The sequence below is a fragment of the Sabethes cyaneus genome, chromosome 3 (assembly GCF_943734655.1).
Source record: "Sabethes cyaneus chromosome 3, idSabCyanKW18_F2, whole genome shotgun sequence".
NCBI lineage: Eukaryota > Metazoa > Arthropoda > Insecta > Diptera > Culicidae > Sabethes > Sabethes cyaneus.
This window is the reverse complement of record NC_071355.1, coordinates 44889983-44909124: the sequence shown is the minus strand read 5'-3', so window position 1 is coordinate 44909124 and position 19142 is coordinate 44889983. Positions and strand designations below refer to the sequence as shown.

General features: G+C 40.4%; 1 protein-coding gene across 7 annotated transcripts; it reads left to right on the top strand.

Moving 5' to 3' along the window:
- Window positions 1-508: 508 nt before the first annotated feature.
- LOC128741994 (uncharacterized) lies at window positions 509-6263 on the top strand. Of its 7 annotated transcripts, none has more exons than XR_008412242.1 (6): window positions 509-714; window positions 776-943; window positions 5062-5302; window positions 5362-5644; window positions 5705-5850; window positions 5913-6263. XR_008412242.1 is itself a non-coding variant. In XM_053838152.1 (5 exons), the coding sequence occupies exons 2-5, from the start codon at window positions 859-861 to the stop codon at window positions 5962-5964; spliced, it is 522 nt and encodes a 173-aa protein (XP_053694127.1). In that variant the 5' UTR covers window positions 514-714; window positions 776-858; the 3' UTR covers window positions 5965-6259. The 7 variants fall into 7 exon arrangements, 4 of the variants coding, with proteins under 4 accessions (XP_053694127.1, XP_053694129.1, XP_053694128.1 ...); XR_008412243.1 differs by having other exon boundaries at window positions 511-714; window positions 776-899; window positions 5102-5302; window positions 5913-6262; XR_008412241.1 differs by having other exon boundaries at window positions 511-714; window positions 5102-5302; window positions 5913-6261.
- The last annotated feature ends 12879 nt before the right edge of the window (window positions 6264-19142 follow it).

The following is a 19142-nucleotide window of genomic DNA, read 5'->3' as shown; positions in this document are numbered from 1 at the left end:
ATTGTAGAATAAAAGTGTTAGGAATAATTTATCAACCACGTCAAAATTTCAGATTACTTAACTATGCGGGGCACTATGCCCTACACTGTAAAAAAACAGCGCAGTCGATCCAAATGCCACTTACACTAGAAAGTCAATAATGGTAAACATTTCAATTTCACTTGTAAATCCCTATAAATTCCAAATGGAATCCACATCATTTTTGAATGTTTATAGCACTTGCACATTTCAAGTAACTGGCTTATGATTTCGATGTGCAAGACACTAAGCAAACAAATGTGTTTACACTTCATTGTAAATAATCTTTACTCTCGATTCAAATGCTGTTCACACTTGAAAATCAATAGCTATATCCATTTCATTTTCACTCGTCCTTCCATACACATTTCAAATGGAATTCACGTAATTTTCAAGAAATTTGCCATTAACATTCTATGTGGCATATATGCTATGCAAACCAAATGTCAAAATTTTGATTTCTATATGTGCAACATCGAATATTGAAGTGTTTCATCATTTGGATCTGTGCTATATGTGAGTGCATACGGCATTCAAGTGTGAGCCACTTCAATTGAACGTGTATGGCTCATGACAGTGCCATACTGTCATCATTATCAAATATGGCGAAAAGTGATTAAGTAAGTTTGTTGTGCGCGGAACGAAAATTAGACGCGGCCGATTAAAATGTCCAGCTATTATTTTATTTTATGCAAGGTAAGAAAGTGGTGTAAACAAACAAACCCAAAACAGTCGATATATTTTGTTATTATTTTAGGCTACGTCACTGGAAAATGCAGTTCGTTTAAGGCGTGACCAATACTTTCTCGCTCAGCGTACAGGAAATATTGTTTCAATGCAATGAGGACAGTTGGTGGAACAAACATCGAAAGTCTGGACAAGTAAGCTCGCATTTTTCGTACAATACGGTTTATAAAAACATGAGGTAAATAATTTAAAGTGGTCATAATCATATTCTTCCATGTTTTACTCATCAATAGAAAATAATATGTTGTTTTTCGTAAATTTTGCTTCATCATTAGTGCTTAAACAAGCATAAATGATAAAACTTATAATAAATATATTGCTTTTTATTAAAGCCCTTTTTTGAATAAGTGGTATTCGGCGAAATCTATACCTATAAAGAAGGATTTCTGTCTGTCTGTCCGTATGTTCCTTATAGAATCGAAAACTACTGAACCAATTGGCATGAAAATATGCATGTAGAGGTTTTTTGGGGCCAGGAAAGGTTTTAGTGATGGTTAGAAACCCCTCCCCCCACTAAGAGGGGGGGCTCCCATACAAATGAAACACAAATTTCTGCATAACTCGACAACTAATCAAGCAAATAGAACAAAATTTGGCATGTGGGTGTTTTCGGTGACAAGAATTTATTCTATGGTAAATTGAGACCCCTCCCCTCTTTATAAGGGGAATTATAACTCCTCCTCTTTAAAAGGGGGGGGCTTCCATACAAATTTCCTCATAACTCGAGAACTAATCAAGCAAATGGAACCAAATTTGGCATGTGAAGGTTTTCGAGGGCAAGAATATTTTCTATAGTAAATTAGGACCCCTCCCCACTTTAAGAGGGGGGGCTCCTGTACCAAAGAAACACAATTTTCCTCATAACTCGAGAAGTAATTAAGCAAATGGAACCAAATTTGGCTTGTGGGTGTTTTTGGAGATAAAATTTTTTTCTATGATGAATTGGGACCCCTCCCCGTTTTAGGAGGGGGGATCCTATACACATGAAATACAAATTTCCTCATAACTGAAGAACTAATCAAGCAAATGGAACAAAATTTGGCATGTGAAAGTTTTCGAGGGCAAGAATATTTTCTATGGTAAATAAGGACCCCTCCCCACTTTAAGAGGGGGGGCTCCTATACAAACGAAATACAAATTACCTCATAACTCGAGAACTAATCAAGCAAATGGAAAAAAATTTGGCACGTGGGTGTTTTTGGAGACAAAATTTTTTTCTATGAAGAATTGGGACCCCTCCCCACTTTAGGAAGGGGGGCTTCTATACAAATGAAATGCAAATTTCCTCATAACTCGAGAATTAATCAAGCAAATGGAACCAAATTTGGCATGTGAAAGTTTTCTAGGGCATGAATATTTTCTATGATGAATTAGAATTAGGTCAGTTTGTCCGGAAAACCGTACTCGTGCATTATCTGCCATAGCTGTTCGCGTTCAACGGTATCGTATGCTGCTCTGAAATCCACGAAAATATGCGTGGGCACGTTGTACTCTCGACATTTCTGAAGGATTTGTCGGAGAATAAAAATTTGATCCGTAGTAGCACGGGCCCCCATAAAGCCCGCCTGATATTGCCCTACGAATTCTCTTGCTATTCGGGATAGACGACGCAACAAAATCTGGGAGAGCACCTTGTAGGCGGCGTTAACCAGCGTAATGCCGCGGGCGTCACAGCAGTCTAGCCGGTCGCCCTTTTTGTAGATGGGACAGACTACGCCTTCCATCTACTCCTCCGGTAGTTTCTCTTCTTCCCAAATCCTTGAAATCAGCCGGTGAAGTGCCGTTACTAGCGGTTCTTGGCCATTTTTGAAAAGTTCTGCCGGAAGTCGGTCCTTTCTGGCGGCTCCACTATTCTTCAGCAGACCGATTTCTAGTCGGATCTCTTCGAGATCGGGAGCCGGTACGCTGTTGTCGTTTGTAGGTCAGGGCTTGTTTATTCACTTTGACTCAATGTTGATTCATTTGACAGTACCGTCTCAGTCGAGCAAAATTTGACAAAGTTATATGGGACGTTTGTAGAACCAGTTATTATTTACAATTTTGCTGAATAAAGTTTTACTGTCTCTTTTGTATTTACGGTGCTACAATGCTGGTACCTTATTGGTGACTAAATGAATGCTCATTTAGTTACTAATGACGTACTAGCATTGTAGCATCGTAACTACAACAGATACAGCAAGACTACATTCAGCAAAATTGAAGATGATAACTAGTTCTACAAATGTTCCATGCACAACTTTGTCAAATTTTGCTCAGCTGAGACGGTACTGTCAAATGAATCAAACTTGAACCAAAGTGAACGAACAAGCCCTGTAGGTACTCCGAGGTTAACTTCCATTGCGTCTCCTGCTGCTATATCGCCGTTGAAGTGTTCATCGAAGAACTGCTTCCACCTATCAACCACCTCGCGCTCGTTTGTGATTAGATCCCCTCCCTCGTCCCTGCACATGTCAGGATTTAGTGTGTGGGCCTTGCGAGTTTGGTGCACCTTCTCGTAAAACTTGCGGGTATCATTAGCCCGGAATAGTTGTTCAAGCTCCTCACGATCTCTGTCCTCCTGGCGCTTTTTCCTTCTCAGGATCGTGGTCAAGTCATTCCTCGCTCGTCGGTACTTGGCCAAATTCTCTCTCGTGGATATGCTCAGATAGTTTTCCTCTCTATCGCTTCTTGGCATTCCCCGTCAAACCAATCATTTCGTGCACTCGAGATTTCCACACCTAGCACCGCGGTTGCGGCCTCGTTGACGGCCGAGCGCATCCTACTCCATCCGTTTTCGAGGATCGAAGCATCTAGCCCCACAGAGGAAGGCAGAGCTTCATCCAGTACGAGCGTAGTTTTCGGCAGTTCGCGGGTTATCTAGTTGGCGAATGTTTAGCCGAGGAGGGCGGGTTTGTCGCGAGGTGTAAACCGTCGATAGTTTTGAGCGCACATGTACTGCTACTAGGTAGTAGTCCGAGTCAATATCCGCACTCCGTAGGGAGCATACGTTAGTGATGTTCGAGAAATACCGACCCTCGATGAGAATATGGTCGATTTGGCTCGAGGTTCGTTAGTCAGGTGATCTCCAGGTGGCTTTGTGGATATCTTTGTGAGGAAAGAAGGTGCTTTTGATCACCAAGCCTCGGGAAGCCGCAAAATTGATGCATCGCTGGCTGTTATCGTTCGTGTCGGTGTGCAGGCTATGGGGCCCGATCACCGTTCTATACATTGCTTCCCTGCCGATTTGGGCGTTCATATCCCCGATGACGATCTTGATGTCCCGTGGTGAGCAGCTGTCGTACGTTGCCTCCAGCTGCACATAGAACCCTTCCTTCTCGTCGTCGGGTCTACCTTCGTGTGGGCAATGCACGTTTATGATGGTGTAGTTGAAGCAACGGCCTTTTATCCTCAACACGCACATCCTCTCATTGATCAGTTTTCCAGTTCATTACGCGATCCTGCATTTTGCCCAACACTACGAAGTCCGTTCCCAGCTCGTTGGTAGCTCCACCACTCTGCAAAAATCGGGCTCTGATGCCACGGATCCTCCACACCTTCTCGCCTTTGCGACAGATCTCCTGCAGTGCCACGATGCCAAACTTTCGGGGTTCTAGCTGATCGAGCAGCACCTTGTCGCCACCAACGAAATTTAGCGATCTGCAGTTCCAGGTACCAAATCTCCATTCCATGTCCTTATTTCGTCGCCTTGGTCCATGCCGAATATTCCGAAAAGATATTTATTGACTCCTGTTAGTGTTTTTTTTTGATAGGTAGCCGTACTAGGGCTTACGCTATCGAGTCTCGTGATGGGGCTGCCATCTTGCAGTGTCGAGACACACTGTGCCTCCTCCCCTGTTGGTATACGACCTTAGTTTCCACCGGGGTTGGTTACCCGATCTCCGCTAAGGTTGCTCGTATTCCAGCTGGTACCACGTGGAGGTAGGGGTAGGAGTTGCTAGATAAGAGGCTAGGGACCACAATGGGGTCTGTTTTACGCGTTATCCAACCATTTACCAGCCTTCTAAAACCCCTATATGCCAAATTTAGTTCAATTTGCTTGATTAGTTCTCGAGTTTTGAGGAAATTTGTGTTTAATTTGTATAGGAGCGCCCCCTTTTTCGCCCTCCTTAATATTGGTCTCTTATCCCCTCCATAAAATTGCTGGTCATTTTATCTATCCAACGGCATATAAATTGTTCAGTTGCGTTTAGTAGTTGAGTAGTTATTAGCATTTGAAATCTTTCATTCAAACGTTACACTTCTATTTTCGTTTTCACAAAGTGCTACCCAGTCCCAGTATAGTAAACAAAGACGTAGTCCTACGTCAAAATTCCACTATTAATTTTATTCACGACAGAAATACACGATGCAAATCACAAAACTGCTTAAAGATCGCCCAACGAGCCCAAGAAGAAAAATTATAGCGATGGTTATTAAGTCTATTACAACATTTATAAGTACCTATAAGCGTTACCAAGTAACCAAGAGAAAACTCATGACAAAAATATTAATCAACCACAAGAAGAGTATACCATAAAGCCTAATGCTGAACAAACAAGTAATGTCATAAATTGAGTGTACCTTTGTGTGATTAACTATATAGTATTCTATTTACAGTTTTCATAAACTTTCTCTGTACACATCTAGGACAAGTAATAGCGCACGCTTGCCAATTATCACCGAAATCAGTGAGCAAATTAAATTTGTTTTCATCGAACAGCTTACAAGAATCCGGCGGAGGTGCATCCACTCTGTCCAAAATCAATTTAGCGTCCTGTCCAAGCCGCATCCTGGCCTCGTGAAAGTGAAAGATGACCACGACAGTGACGACTTCGATGATATCAAACACGCTGCATCTTCAATTGTCGACGGTGGTGTGGAACTGGAACCGAACGACAGGGTTAGTAGCCAATTGTATGTGTCTCCTAACAAGTCTAATTAACTTTTATTTTGATTTCAGCCGATACTGCTGGATGTGCTTAGAAAGCGAACATTTTCAGTCGAAGTACATTCTCTTCAACGAACGCTACTAAGCTACAAAGAAACGAAAGACTGCTGCCAAATTTACGCCAACGACGACTGCTACTCGTTATTAAGTAGCAATCGGTAAGAACAATAGTTTATGGTACCAAAATCAATTACTATTCTTTCCTTTTTCACATTTTCAGTGATCTGATCAAGGATGCCGTTTCGCTTGGCCATTGCCTCTGGATAAAATGATTGAGCATATTTACTTAGCATCTACAACATTGGGAAGGTTCTTATTACATTTTAATATTATGTACCGTGCAAGCACCATATTCAAAACAGTGCCTAATTCTGAACAGTTTCATTATTCATAAATATTAACAAAATTCTAGTTATTTAAACAAATTAATCACTACATCTGATGATTTCATATTACTAAAATGGTTTAAATAGCTAGAGTTTTGTCAATATTTAAGATAAATTTGCAGCTGTTCAGAATTAACTGTTTTGAATATGGTGTCTGCACGGTATATCCATTAATTGGTTTCAATAAAAATTGCATTGTTAGAAGTAAAAACTATACTATTTTATTAATTATATCACATTGCCTAATCATATGCAACACCACAAAAAGCAAATTGTCGTATTTGGCTGTCATATAAAATATCATACGAAATCCAAAGTGAAAACCATTTAATTTTCATAAACAATGCATTGCGTATTCAACAAAATGCATTTAAGATCTAATAATAGAACCTTTAATATTCATAAGCATGACACGTGAAATCTTAGTGTTTTGCCTTTTGATTATCAAATGGACGTCACGTGAAATCTTAATGTTTTGCTTTTTGATAATCAAATGGACGACACGTGAAATCTTAGCGTTTTTCTTTTGAAATGCTGGTGTGGCATATTGATTGAATCTCAAGTGTATTCCACTTTAATACGATGTGGTTCATCCTATAGCACAGATCTAAGTGGAATCCACTTCATGAGAACGTGTTGATTTTTTACAGTGTACCTGCAGTATGTGCAGTATATGCAGTATGCCCCATGAAAAGAAAAACTATCCCAGGAGACCGACACGAGGTTCAATTTATATGAAAATAAAATATTTTGACAATATCTAAGAAAGTTTAACTTTCGACAGAACAGAGTAGGCATATCAGTTGCACAGCTACTTAAAAAATATAGTGTAGCGTATTATACTGCAGCTGGGGCTTATTGCCCGCATAGACGAGAAACCCAAATCACAGACAAACAGACATAACTCTTGGAAGAAACATCAACAAAAATTATCGTATCACATTTAGCCTGAACACCAGCACCATCTATGATAGACATTCCCAAATATCAATTAGCAACAGGAGTATCCCTCGAAGTAGCAAGTATTTTTTATGGGAAATTCCCCTTCTTTCGTCAAAAAGCGCCACTTTGATCAAAACGGAGACATTCTTAACTAAGCCCAAATTTGAAATGACGGTCGGTACGAAGAATGGTAAACGAGTGTTATGTCTGTTTGCCTGTGCCCAAATTTTAGACGCCGTTTTTAAACAATTCCTAGCATTGTTATTTTACAATATTAAAGGAAATAAACAGTTGCAATTGATTTTAAACTCAAAAATTAACGTATATTCGTAGTTGTAATGTTAATCTTGGGAAGCCAATTGGATTTCGAATTTGGCTTGGCTCGATTTTGGCATGGTTCGATTTTGGCAACAAAAGTATTCGTTTTTGGCAACACAAGATATTTAACTACCAAAAATATGCTTAAATATCAATCAGTTTCCGCATACATGCTTTAAATGACAAAAAAATGTTCATAAAAAAAGTTATGGGGTTTCGAACAATAATATTTATATTTCCGTAGGACTACGTCTTACCGCAGGGTACCAATAACTTATTTGCTCCGGATAGCGGTCTTTTTGAACATAAAATGGTAGCAATCGTTGATTATTGAGATTTAGTCAATTTTTAAAGCATTTATATCAAATTTTTTTATATCGAAAAAGGGTCTCGGTTGTGGCTCGGTTTCAATTTTGGCAACATAAGCGACACGCATTTGTTGCCAAATTCTAAATCCTACTGTATATCCATTTATTCTTAAGGGGGGGGGGCACATTATACTACATTACCTTTATGTGACCTGTTAAGTTCCCCTTCAGCAAGGATTTGTTGCGGTTCAATCGCAATACAATTATCTGTGCTTCTAACTGTATCACTTGATGGAGAAGGAGGAGGCGTAACACTACCTCCAAAGGCTCCTGTTGTTGAACCTCACGCAAGTCTTTGCAGTTTATTTATCTTTGTTTTTGCTTCATGTCTCTCTCGTTTTAGGCCACCAAATAAGAGAGGCATAAGTTATCCTCGGTTTCACTATTGTTACGTAAACGCATTCGACCAAGTTAAGTCTAAGCCACCGTTGTCAAAAGCTCCCTCTATACCAAGGACGGCTGCCAGTGAGATTTCTTTAGCATTAATAGAATTCTCTAATTTGCCAACTAGCATGTTTATTGCGTTTTTTGGAAAGGGTGGAAGTGTCTGATGCGAAAAATGATTAATTGGATGAACTGGAAAATTTCGATATAGACCAAAAATATATCGGGTTGTGCAATGGCAGGTGGGGCTCGCACCTACACTTTCGGTTAGTACCCTAATGTTTTACTTTAAATTACTACCGCCCGTTATATTAAGTAGTTTTATACCTAATTTTGTTATATTCTCACAATCCTGTCATTCCTCGTATACGCTCCATACACTTCCTATGCGACGATATTATTTTTGTATGACTGCTCTTTTTCTTCTACCGCCGAAACTGTTATTTACTTGGTCAGTGCGATAGAAACAAGCAGTGCGTTGCCGACAGTCGCTGTGGCAAGTCTTGTAAATAAAGTCGCCACCATTAATCCATTTACTAAGCGCAAGAGTACTTTCATCACGAAAGACATACGTGCCCTTGTCGTGTTTGAGCGGAAGGTACCACGGGCGATATTTGTCGGAGTACAAACTGAAAGCGAAGAGTGGCGGAGGCGTATGAATCACGGGCCCAGGCACTGCTTGGAGAGGTTACCATCGTACATCTGGCGAAAGTCAACCAACGACGGTGAGCCGGACACGTCGTGAGCATGCCGTACGACAATGCGACGAAAACGGTTCTCCTTAACAACTTCACCGGTATCAGGAACAGAGGGGCCCAACCTGGATGCAAGATGGCTGGACCAGGTCGAAGGCAATTTGCAACTTCTGGGTGACCCGGGAAATTTGCGGATCGAGTTGAATGGAGACGACTACTTGAAACAGGCTAACGAAAAAGAAGAATAAGAAGTACTTTGCAATTTTGAAGGAGGTCCTTCAATGATTTGGTTTGGGTGTTGACCGTGTGGGAAGCTCAGCCTCGCATACATATTTTGCAAGACGAGTCTGTCAGATTATAGTGAATTTCTGAACAGCTGCTTCAAAGCGAAAGACCTATACTAAAAATTTATGTTCCAGGCAAGGTACGATAATTCACGATTTGTTGTTTTTAAGACAAATTTTTTTAAAGAAATAAACTTGCAATAATGCAAAGGAGACGCATGGTGTTTTTTTTCACTTGCATGGAAACGTACATTTCCTGGTTCGTCATCATTTTTGGCTAAACAGACAGTGTTTCCAAACAATAAAAAGCGCTTTTAACAATTTATTTGGAACAGATGTAGCGGTACAACCGCTTACATACGCTCTTGCACAACAATTGTTCATCAATGAACTATAGCTGCTAAACGGTTCATTCGGTATCGACATAGTTCTTGAATAGCGTACAAAGGTCAAGATCAAGAACCACAATAAAGATGTCGTTAACCTTAAACTCAACGAGGTTGAAATTTCAAACTTTATTCTCAAGAACCGAATATAATAGCACCTTTCTACTTAGATACCTACTAAAATGGCAGTAAGCGTGAATTATGATACGAGAGGCTTCCTCGCTGTTGCACTGCTTTTAATTCGAAGGGGGTGCAAAGCGGATAGCTCGCAGTGAATGGGTGCAATTGTTCGCGGCAGTTCGCTCTGTCGATTAAATGGGTTCGTTGACCCACAAAGCCTACCCGTGTGTGAGCTGCCAACACTGCTCTCGCTGATACTCTTGACGTCCAGCTAAATTATTCAAAAGTATTAGAGGAGTCAAACTGGTTCAACAGATGCTTTGTTGCTTGCGTCGGCTCACTTTTTTAGACATAACATCCTGTCGGAGATCGTCATGTGATTCGCGCGGTAGAAGGAATGTAAAGAATGATGATGTAGCTGTAAATTTCAACTCGTAAGCGAATTTACAAGAAAACTTCAAACCCCTGTCGGTGGCACAAATACCTAAACACCAAAACGAACCTGTACATGGAAAACTACGAAGGAGAACTACACTGTTTATGCCGGTAATTATCATCGTGCTTACCGGCTCTGCTCTATGCCATAGAGTAGGTATGACAATCTCGGGTGGATGAAACCAAACGAACGACGAATGGAAGGCAACGCTCGAACCGTCAGCTCCATAAATTCATCCAGTCAGCTTTACATACGTACAGCTTGAGACCGTGTGTGGGCGACATTCTTCGCTCGCTTGAATGCCGGTTTCGCTATTTTCCGATCATGTGAGAATTGTAGTTATAATCCGACAAAATCTGCTCGCCAAAGCGGATTCACGACCACCGTTGTCCCGGGATCGAAGATGGCAAAGGCTTAAATGCGCGACCTGCATTTCTCCGCCAACGCCTAGGCAAGCCAAGCCATCAACCGGCGACACTAATTAATACTTTGAACTTACCGGGTTCAAAACGGTTCGGAGTGAGATTGATTAATGTTGATAAATTATAAAATACCAACAGCTTGTAAAACAAAACAGCATCTTTTAAAGCGGGATCTGACAGCTTACATCATCTGCCTGTAAAACCTAATGAATATTGCAATTAAGCTCAACAGCACGACACGCAAGAGGTGGTAAAATGCAGCCACCACCCACCCGGCGAAAGAGGGCCATAATTTCTCCACGGTTCTATTGTTTTCACTCGGTCTAGCAAGCTGCTTGCAGCTAGCCCAAGGGGGAGGCGTGGATAGTGATCTTTTAACACCAGCATCGGAGACTTCAGCAGAGCAAATAAAGCGACCAGCCAACCAACCACCCAACCGCCCAACAACGGCAGCAGAACAATAGGGCCCCTAAGGTTTAAGCGTTTTGGCACGCGTCATTTTTCCCAGCCAACACACCAAAGCTATGATCATAACTCATCTGAAGTGCTTTACGATCATGCTGCTGATGATAGGAATTTCTTCTAACTGTATCAACTCCGGGTAAATGCGGGAATAAATTGCCACAAATGGCGGTGTTTTGCTCACGGAAGATCGTTTTGTTGCCACCTGCCATTTGTAAATCACGGAATTTCTTGATAGAGCTGTAAGCTATGAAGATAAGTGTAACGACAAGAGCGAGACTGTTTTTTACTGATACTGATAAATGAATTTACTCTGATGCTCTAACAGCTGTTTGTTCCAGCCAGCATGCGGAAATTGCAGAAGCCCAATTAGGTGGTGACTCCCAGAAATACTGGAGGCCACTCATGGCGGGTGAACGTCGTCGTCGTCGTAGTAACTCTATAGATCACCTTGAATGTGTCAGCCTAAATCACTGGCTTCCGCTTGAGAGCGGCTGACGCCACCCATTGTGGTTTATTGTAGCGACCGACGACGACAACGGCAACGACGACGCAAAGTGGTAACACACAAAAACAAGCTACGAACCTATCATGATGATGGACATTTGATATTGCAGCGAACAATTCGAGACGACAAGTTGTTCCCTCATCAAAATGTTAATTTTTTTCGGCACGCTGTCCGTAGCAAAAAGGTGATCTTCAAACATTATAAATTATCAAATTACGTGAAAATTTAATCCACGGTTTTTAGTGTGTGCCTTTACCTACCGATTTTTTTTTTGTTTCTTATATTAACTGCAGAAAGATGAACGTTTGATGAAGTTGCTCTCGCTTGAAGATCTCTGTTTCTCAGTCTTAGTTTAAAGGGGTAGACGATGTGAATCGGTAAATATGAAAAATCTGTAACGAAAGAAGAAAAAAAAATCCTTTAGCATTTGAAAATTGATGAAATGGGAAACGTTTGAAATTATGATTTGCTTTAAGACACTGGTCCTAGTTTGAATTTACGCTGAATGCCAACCCACGCATAGGCCGGGACAAGTGCAATATTAGTTTCAAATATCAAAATGTTGCCCTTGTCCGTACCGATGCGTAGATTGATTTACGGGTCTGTTTGTTCCTGTTTCACACACTATTTCACCTGTCGAAGCCTAAAAACCGGCACACGCACATTATAACTTCGATACTTCGAATGTTTAAAAAATTTACACTAATAAATTTAAATTTGTTTCCGGTGACATAATTTCGAAGGCGTATGTTCGTGTTTCGGAAAGCACACACAGCGGAGAAGAAAGCTGCTAAACCACCATCCTCCCATCGCTTATCGAAGGAAGTGCTTAACGAGCTGACTGGCCGAGTCGGACCGACCGTAGTAGGTACTTTTTCCTGGCCTCGCGCGTCAGGCTGGCTTTGGTCGTTGCTCTTTTTCGATAATTGACTATCCCCCAGAAACCAGTTTTCATCGCAACAGCCAGCGCCAGAATTAACCGTTTCTTCGCCATCGCCATCTCTCCTGTTGTTGTTGTTGTTGTTGTTGTTGTTGTTGTTGGCCCCACAAATCATTTCCATAGTCAATAAATTCGTCGCCCCAAATTGAACCAAATGAGGCGCGATAGCAAAAGAGATAGTAAGCTAAGGTAGGGTTAATCAGTTATTTTAAAACTTTAGAAAAAAAACTGTAAAAAGAGTGATAGCTGAGTGCTACCGTATTTTAAAGCTAAATTGGTGCAATCTAAACCATTATAACAAATGTGAAAGTTAGATGGCCAACTGAAGGAAGTTGATTGTTTTCAACAGAAAGCCCATTGTGGCTAACGGTTCAGTAGAACTGAAGCTGGAAACTTTTAAATCATCTTATCAATATCAGTTTGCCCTTCAACAGTGTTCAGTTAATGCAACTCTTCACGCGCCCTTCAAAACAGCGACATCTCTCTCAAGTTCAATGTCAGCATATCGCATTCCCTTCGACAGCGAACCAGTTCGAAACGGTCGAGAACACACACTTAATAGCTGTTATTAAGAGGAGAAATCCTTCTCGAAAACTTGCCGCCGTGGCCTAGCAACAGGTCCAGGCAGTCAGGCAGGCAGCCAGGACCCATCATCCGTCAGCTCAGCGGTCCGAAATCAACCGAAATAGCTCGTCTCGTTTCGTCTCGCACGCTACTGCCGAATTTGAAGCGAAACCGACCACAACCCTGTTATTTGCTTCATGAAACCTGTTATTTTACTGGTTCCAGAGAAGAAGAAAAAAGAACCCTGCCCTGTGTCCGTTTGCAATCGGTTCGGCTGCAGTTGCACACACAGTGCACGGACAAAGCAGCGAATCTGAGTTTACCTGAGTGCTCTCGAGAAAGAAAAAAAGGTAGCCGTTTGATCCGCAAGAAACCCGATATCTCCCGATCCGATGTGAAGACAGGCAGGCAAAAAAAAAGCGTTCTACAAGGCTACGGACGGACCACTACTGCAGTAGAATACCGCAACAGGTTCCGGCCCGGCCGGTAACCGGATACCTCACCATTTGGTTCAGTGCAAAAACGGTGCGGCGCACCGTTTGACGGATCCCCAGTTTTAGGAGTTGTCTTTTTTCTCAAAAGTAAGTCAAGGAAAATTCTTTTTAATCTCCGGTCGCTTTTGTCTTCTGTTCCTTTTCAACTGAGAAAATTCTATACCTAATTTTAGGCTCGCTGGATTTTCAAGATGGACAACGTCCTTCAATCGTTTGTTATCCAACAGATGTAACACTTTTTGAAAACTAAATAAAAATTGGGTAATAAAAATTGAAAAAAAAATATAAAAAAATAAATTCTTCGAAGCAGAACTAATCGTTAGATAATAAAAAAGATATCTAAGAAGTAGTTAACTCATAGTAGGCCCACAAATGATGTTCGAACGTAGAACTGATGGATAGAACTTCGACGAGTCCACTTTTTAATTTCTGTGAGCACCCCAAGTGCGGTTGTAAAAATCTTAAAGATAGTATGGAATTCGACAGAAGAATTGTTATCATTCAATGTCGTGGAAGGTAATTCGGGTGCTATCACGAAGAGAAAAATTATGAGCAAAATGGCAAAAATATTTGATTATCTGGGACTAATTTAACCACCGATCACCATTGATCATTTATATAGCCTCGAGGCTCCCACTTCGGAGGTATTTGGGAACTCGGCGTGGAGCAAATTAAGTATACATTCTTAGAATCGTCGGAGATTGAAGGCTATTATACGGGAAATTTTATACTATCCTAATGAAAATCGGAGCTTTGCTTTATTCACGATCACTTGCGGCCTGTTCGGACCACCCCAACCCCAGTGTTTTTGTCGGCCTAATAATAAACGTTGGCAGGCTGGGCTAGACACGTGGCCGGAATGCCTGACAAAAGAGCGGCCAAAACTACTTCCAGCAGAGAACCAGGACCACGACTTCGACTCCGTGGTAGATCTCGCACACGGAGGATGTGCCCTGTTGGGGAAGATACATTATCAACTGATGTTCGAGGTGATTGCCCGATTGCAATAGCTGGCCGAGACTGTTTTTTGAAAACATCTGTTATTCTACGCTTCTTTACCACAGAGCAGGGGATAACCTCAAGGTTATTGAGTCTACCTTGACAAACTAGTAGTCGTGGGTTCGAATCTTAGTAGAAGTAGTAGTATGCGTTTATTCTCAGAGCCCTCCACGTTATTCCTTCATACTGAATTCTGCGTTTACCAGCAATGAAGTCTCTTGCCATGCCAGGGCAAATTGAAAGAGTGGTACACTCTACAGCGATACTGTAAAAAGAACGAAGTGCGGAATACAAAAAAAAACACCTGAGCAACTCCCCAGTGATGATATCCACAGAATAATACGGAACACCACACCACTAAAAATAGCGTGTTGAGTTTGCGAATGAAATAAACGTTAACAACCTGGAATGGATACATGGCCAGAATGTCGGACAAAAAAATAGTCATATTTGCACCGGAAAACCAAGAAGAGATCATCGACTCCGTGGTAGACCGCTCACCGGGTGGATGTGCACTATAAAGGTAGACGCACTATCAACTAATCCCGATCAGATGATTGTAACAAAAATATTGCACAATTGTTGCTCCAGTTGATATTTCTATCAAAGTATAAATGTATAAAGTATAAATGTGACAGCAAAACTTGCAACACAGGAAATGTTTCACAAAGAATCTGACTCGTTCTGCTACTTTTAACACGGTTTGTTACATTTTGGTTATAAAGCAGGGCAGAATGCTAATTTTTGTAACTCATCTTGAAATAAACTTGATCACATTACATCATAATTTGACATAATTGTGATATGCCTAGAGCTGATTTTGTTACAATTGTTGTTATTTTAACTACTAACGAGACGGAGTTTATTACAAAACACAAAGCAGATTTTGTTATAAAAACTTGTTGTTTTGAACTCATCCTGTTATAAATTTGTTATTTTCATTTGATCGGGATGTCGAGGTAATTCGACTGCCCAAGACTTACGATACGTTCGGTGATTGAACCCTAGCGGCTCTTTTTCACAAACGTTAGAGTAAGACGTCTCAGTCGAGCCGTTTCTTTCTATGTAGACAGAGATATCTGAACTCTAAATTTTTGTCAACCCAAGCATCCATAATGTGATTCTATTTGGCAAGTCTTTTGGCAGGTGAAATACATTCTCGGGATGTAACTCTCTAGGCGCCAAAAACAATTCACTGCTTCGTAAACGCATTACACGAGAATCTGCGTGCTGAGTTTACGATGAATCTAATTCTTAGCTTTTTTCTCCAGGAGATAGAAGCCAACTCTCCAGTAACCCGACCGATGTCCGTGTCGCTTAAGAAGCCCCGAAACATGTGCATTTCGTATAACACATTGCCAAACACGAGCAAGTCGGATAATTTTTTGAAATCTCGTCGCTTGATAAAAAAGCAACCAGACTGATGTGCGTCAGCCAATTAGGTTATACTTGAAAACTATATTCATTCATTCGTCCATTTATAATCTGGTTATTTCGTCTAACCGAATCAAACGCTCCTTTAAAATCTTTAAACATACAAAATTTAGGGCGCCTATTAAAAAGGCCATAAATTCGGTTTGGAAAATGATTTTCATTTATTTTAAAGTACATAATGTGTGAAAATAATCGGTCAAAAACAACTCGAAAGCTGTCCAAAGGTGACTGCAATCGGTGCAATGGCAGGGATGGTTCGATCACTTTGACTCAATTTTGATACATTTAACAGTACCGCCTCAGCCGAGCCAAATATGACAATGTTATGTATGGGACATTTGTAGAACTAGTTCTAATCGACAATTTTTCTGAACAAAGTTTTACTGTATCTTTTGTAGTGACGGTGCTACAACGCTAGTAACTCATCAGTGACTATATGAACGTTTATTTAGTCACTAATAAGATACTAGCATTGTAGCGCCGTAATTACAAAAGATACAGCAAAATTTTATTCAGCAAAATTATAGATAATAACCTGTTCTACAAATGTCCCATATGTAACTTTGTCGTATTTGGCCCCGTTAAGACGGTACTGTCAAATGAATCAAAATTGAGTCAAAGTGATCGAACCATCCCTGCTTTCCGCTATTTTGGCACACTCACAGACAACGGCTTTCATCAGCGTCTCGATTCTGGTATATTTATTAGCTCGGACCTTATTCTCCAAAATGGCTCAGAAAAAGTAATCCATTGTAATTGCGTTTAGTAAATTTGAGAACCATTATGGGGTCAAAATGAAGCTCGAAACTTTGTTCTTCAGCCATCCTTGGTTCACTCACGGTTTGTGAGACGGTGCCGAATCTTGTTGGAACGTCCATGGTCTGCAGCCAAAATGTTTGTAAAACAGGCTTCATGGCACGTTCTCGATCTTTCACGATCCGTGGTTACAGCGACCCGAACCATTGTTTGTGGCGGGTTCCCTAATACTCGTACAAGCGTCCGGTCAAGCAAACCCTGAGTTTATGAATTGTACTACATGTCTTTCAAAATTTTTCTCGTCAGAAAATAGGATGAAATTCACCTTCTCACTCAAGTCGCTTCTTCACTTTGTGTGACTTTGGCAATCCTTTGGTGACCACCTCATCCTCCTCTATTATACAATTTTATGCTTGTTATTTCGATAATGAGTCGCTTAATTGTGAGTCCCGATTTTAAAGATTTTATCAGAAGAAAATAATCAGCAGGAATACTGGGAACTCTCATGCTTCTTCATTTCTTTATTGTTACACTATCTATAAATCACGTTATGAAAGCAATTAGTTCATTTGAATGTTCCATGAGCTTAGCTTCAGATGTTCTACACGGTAGTAATCTGGGATTGCTGACATTTTTGTATTTTTATCTGTTTACCTTTCTTTGCAGATGATTTGAAAAACCGTATTTGCAAAATATAACCGGACCGTCAGGAGTTATAATTTTTGAACTCATTCAGTTGCTTTTCTGTGTGCTTTTTTGTATTCATTTTCAAAATCACTAGAGTTCAATGGCTGAATGGAAATGAATGTAATGGAAAATCGATGATTTGACATCAAACATAACTGGCATTGTTTGGAGTCCTTGCGAGTGCGTATTAATCGGTAAACTGAGAGTCCGTGTAACATAATTTTGTATGTCTTATAACGTCTCCTCTAGAGAGGACAGCAAAATTAACTCCGTATAACGAACGACCGGACCGGATCTCATCCTATTGTAAGTTGAATTTCGCCCACCCACACAAATTTAACAACCTAGCAGGATGATGATTTAACCGATATGCAGATTTAATATTCAATTTCAACGACCTATCGATCCAAAACACTACCAGCGAATTCTCCCAGCTGACATTTGAGTAGTAAACTAAACTTAAACTAGTTTTAAATGTTCTTTCAAAGCACCCAAACGGCACGATCAAAAATGTATAAATAACTTAATTAATTCAGAGCGCCTTTTTTATGAACCTGATCCATCTTGCATCCGAAAATAGAATTAAGGAAACGTCACAAATCAAAGCACTCGGAAGGCGTCTTCTATTCGCAGGGGATGACAATAATTATAGGCCCGCTTTCGGGTGTCTTCTCGATGTTTTATCTAATAATAAGCTTGAAATTCATTAAAAATACTTTTATAGGCAAGCTTCCCAAGCTTGCCTATGTTCGGGATGACAATAATTTGATTTGTTTACAAGCAGCTTCGTACACGCCGTGACAAATACCTACTAAACTAATACTGATTTTTTATTTTCCTAATATTACAGTTAATTGATCATTTCTGGAGATAATCTAAAAATTGTTTATTTTTAGTTTCATCATCCTCAGCTGAAGAGTGGGATTGAAAAATGCCTTTGAAATTGGATATTTGTTCGTGTCGTGATTGGATTGAATGATGAATTATAAACTGTGTATATCTTATCATCATCTGGTAACACTTTGTGGTTGTGATGTCTCCGGTTCATCGAAGATTTCATCTCAAGGGGCCACTTGATTCAATTTTTTTTTTCTTTCAGTTTGATACCCGAGCCATTTCGACATGACGATTTTATGATTTACGCTAGGTCGATGAAAAAACTTGGTGGCCCAATTGAACTGTAACGAACTTCTCGAACCACTGTTAAACCAGTGCAGCTGAATTTCTTGCCTGATGGCAACTAATTTTATTGCTCACAAGCATGCATTCCAAGCAATTTACGTCTCAGTTGCGTGAAGGAAATATTATTTGTGATGAAATTCAAACTTAATAGTGTTATTGCACTACATTTGGTTGGCTAAGCCGTAAGTCGCGCTAATTGTCAGATTATTGTTTGAATACTAAACCGTAGCCCCTCATTATTGAGTTACTGGCAGCGTTGCAAAACTGTTGCTAGTCGAAGAAAAGCTGCGTAATTAGCAAAAATCATTCGTATAAAGTAAAAAAGCTAATTGACCGAGATCCGCAACGTAGAGGGGCAAAGAAGTGGCCGCGTTGTGAAAAATGATCTCATAGTGGAGTCTTACAAATAACAAAAAGGACAGTACCTTACCGAGTGGTAAAATTCAAATAACGTTTGCTTCAAAATGTTTGGCCTAATTAGTGTTACTTGGGAATTAAATTTGGCCTTCCTCATCGGTTTTCACAATATCTTCGGATTGTCACTCTTATGGCCGAGCAAAAATCCAGGCTTCAATTGCACTCGGTGACAAAAACGTGTTTATTTCAGCTTGTAATGACCGAAGCATGACCGGAAACGGTCATTAGATCATCGTGTTAAATTCTCCCAGCCGAAGTATCACTTC

Coding starts and splice junctions, on each gene's coding strand:
- LOC128741994 (XM_053838152.1), top strand. CDS start 859: ATGAGGACAGTTGGTGGAACAAACATCGAAAGTCTGGACAA. Junction 900..5,361: donor AACATCGAAAGTCTGGACAA/GTAAGCTCGCAT, acceptor TTCTATTTACAG/TTTTCATAAACTTTCTCTGT. Junction 5,645..5,704: donor AACTGGAACCGAACGACAGG/GTTAGTAGCCAA, acceptor TTTTGATTTCAG/CCGATACTGCTGGATGTGCT.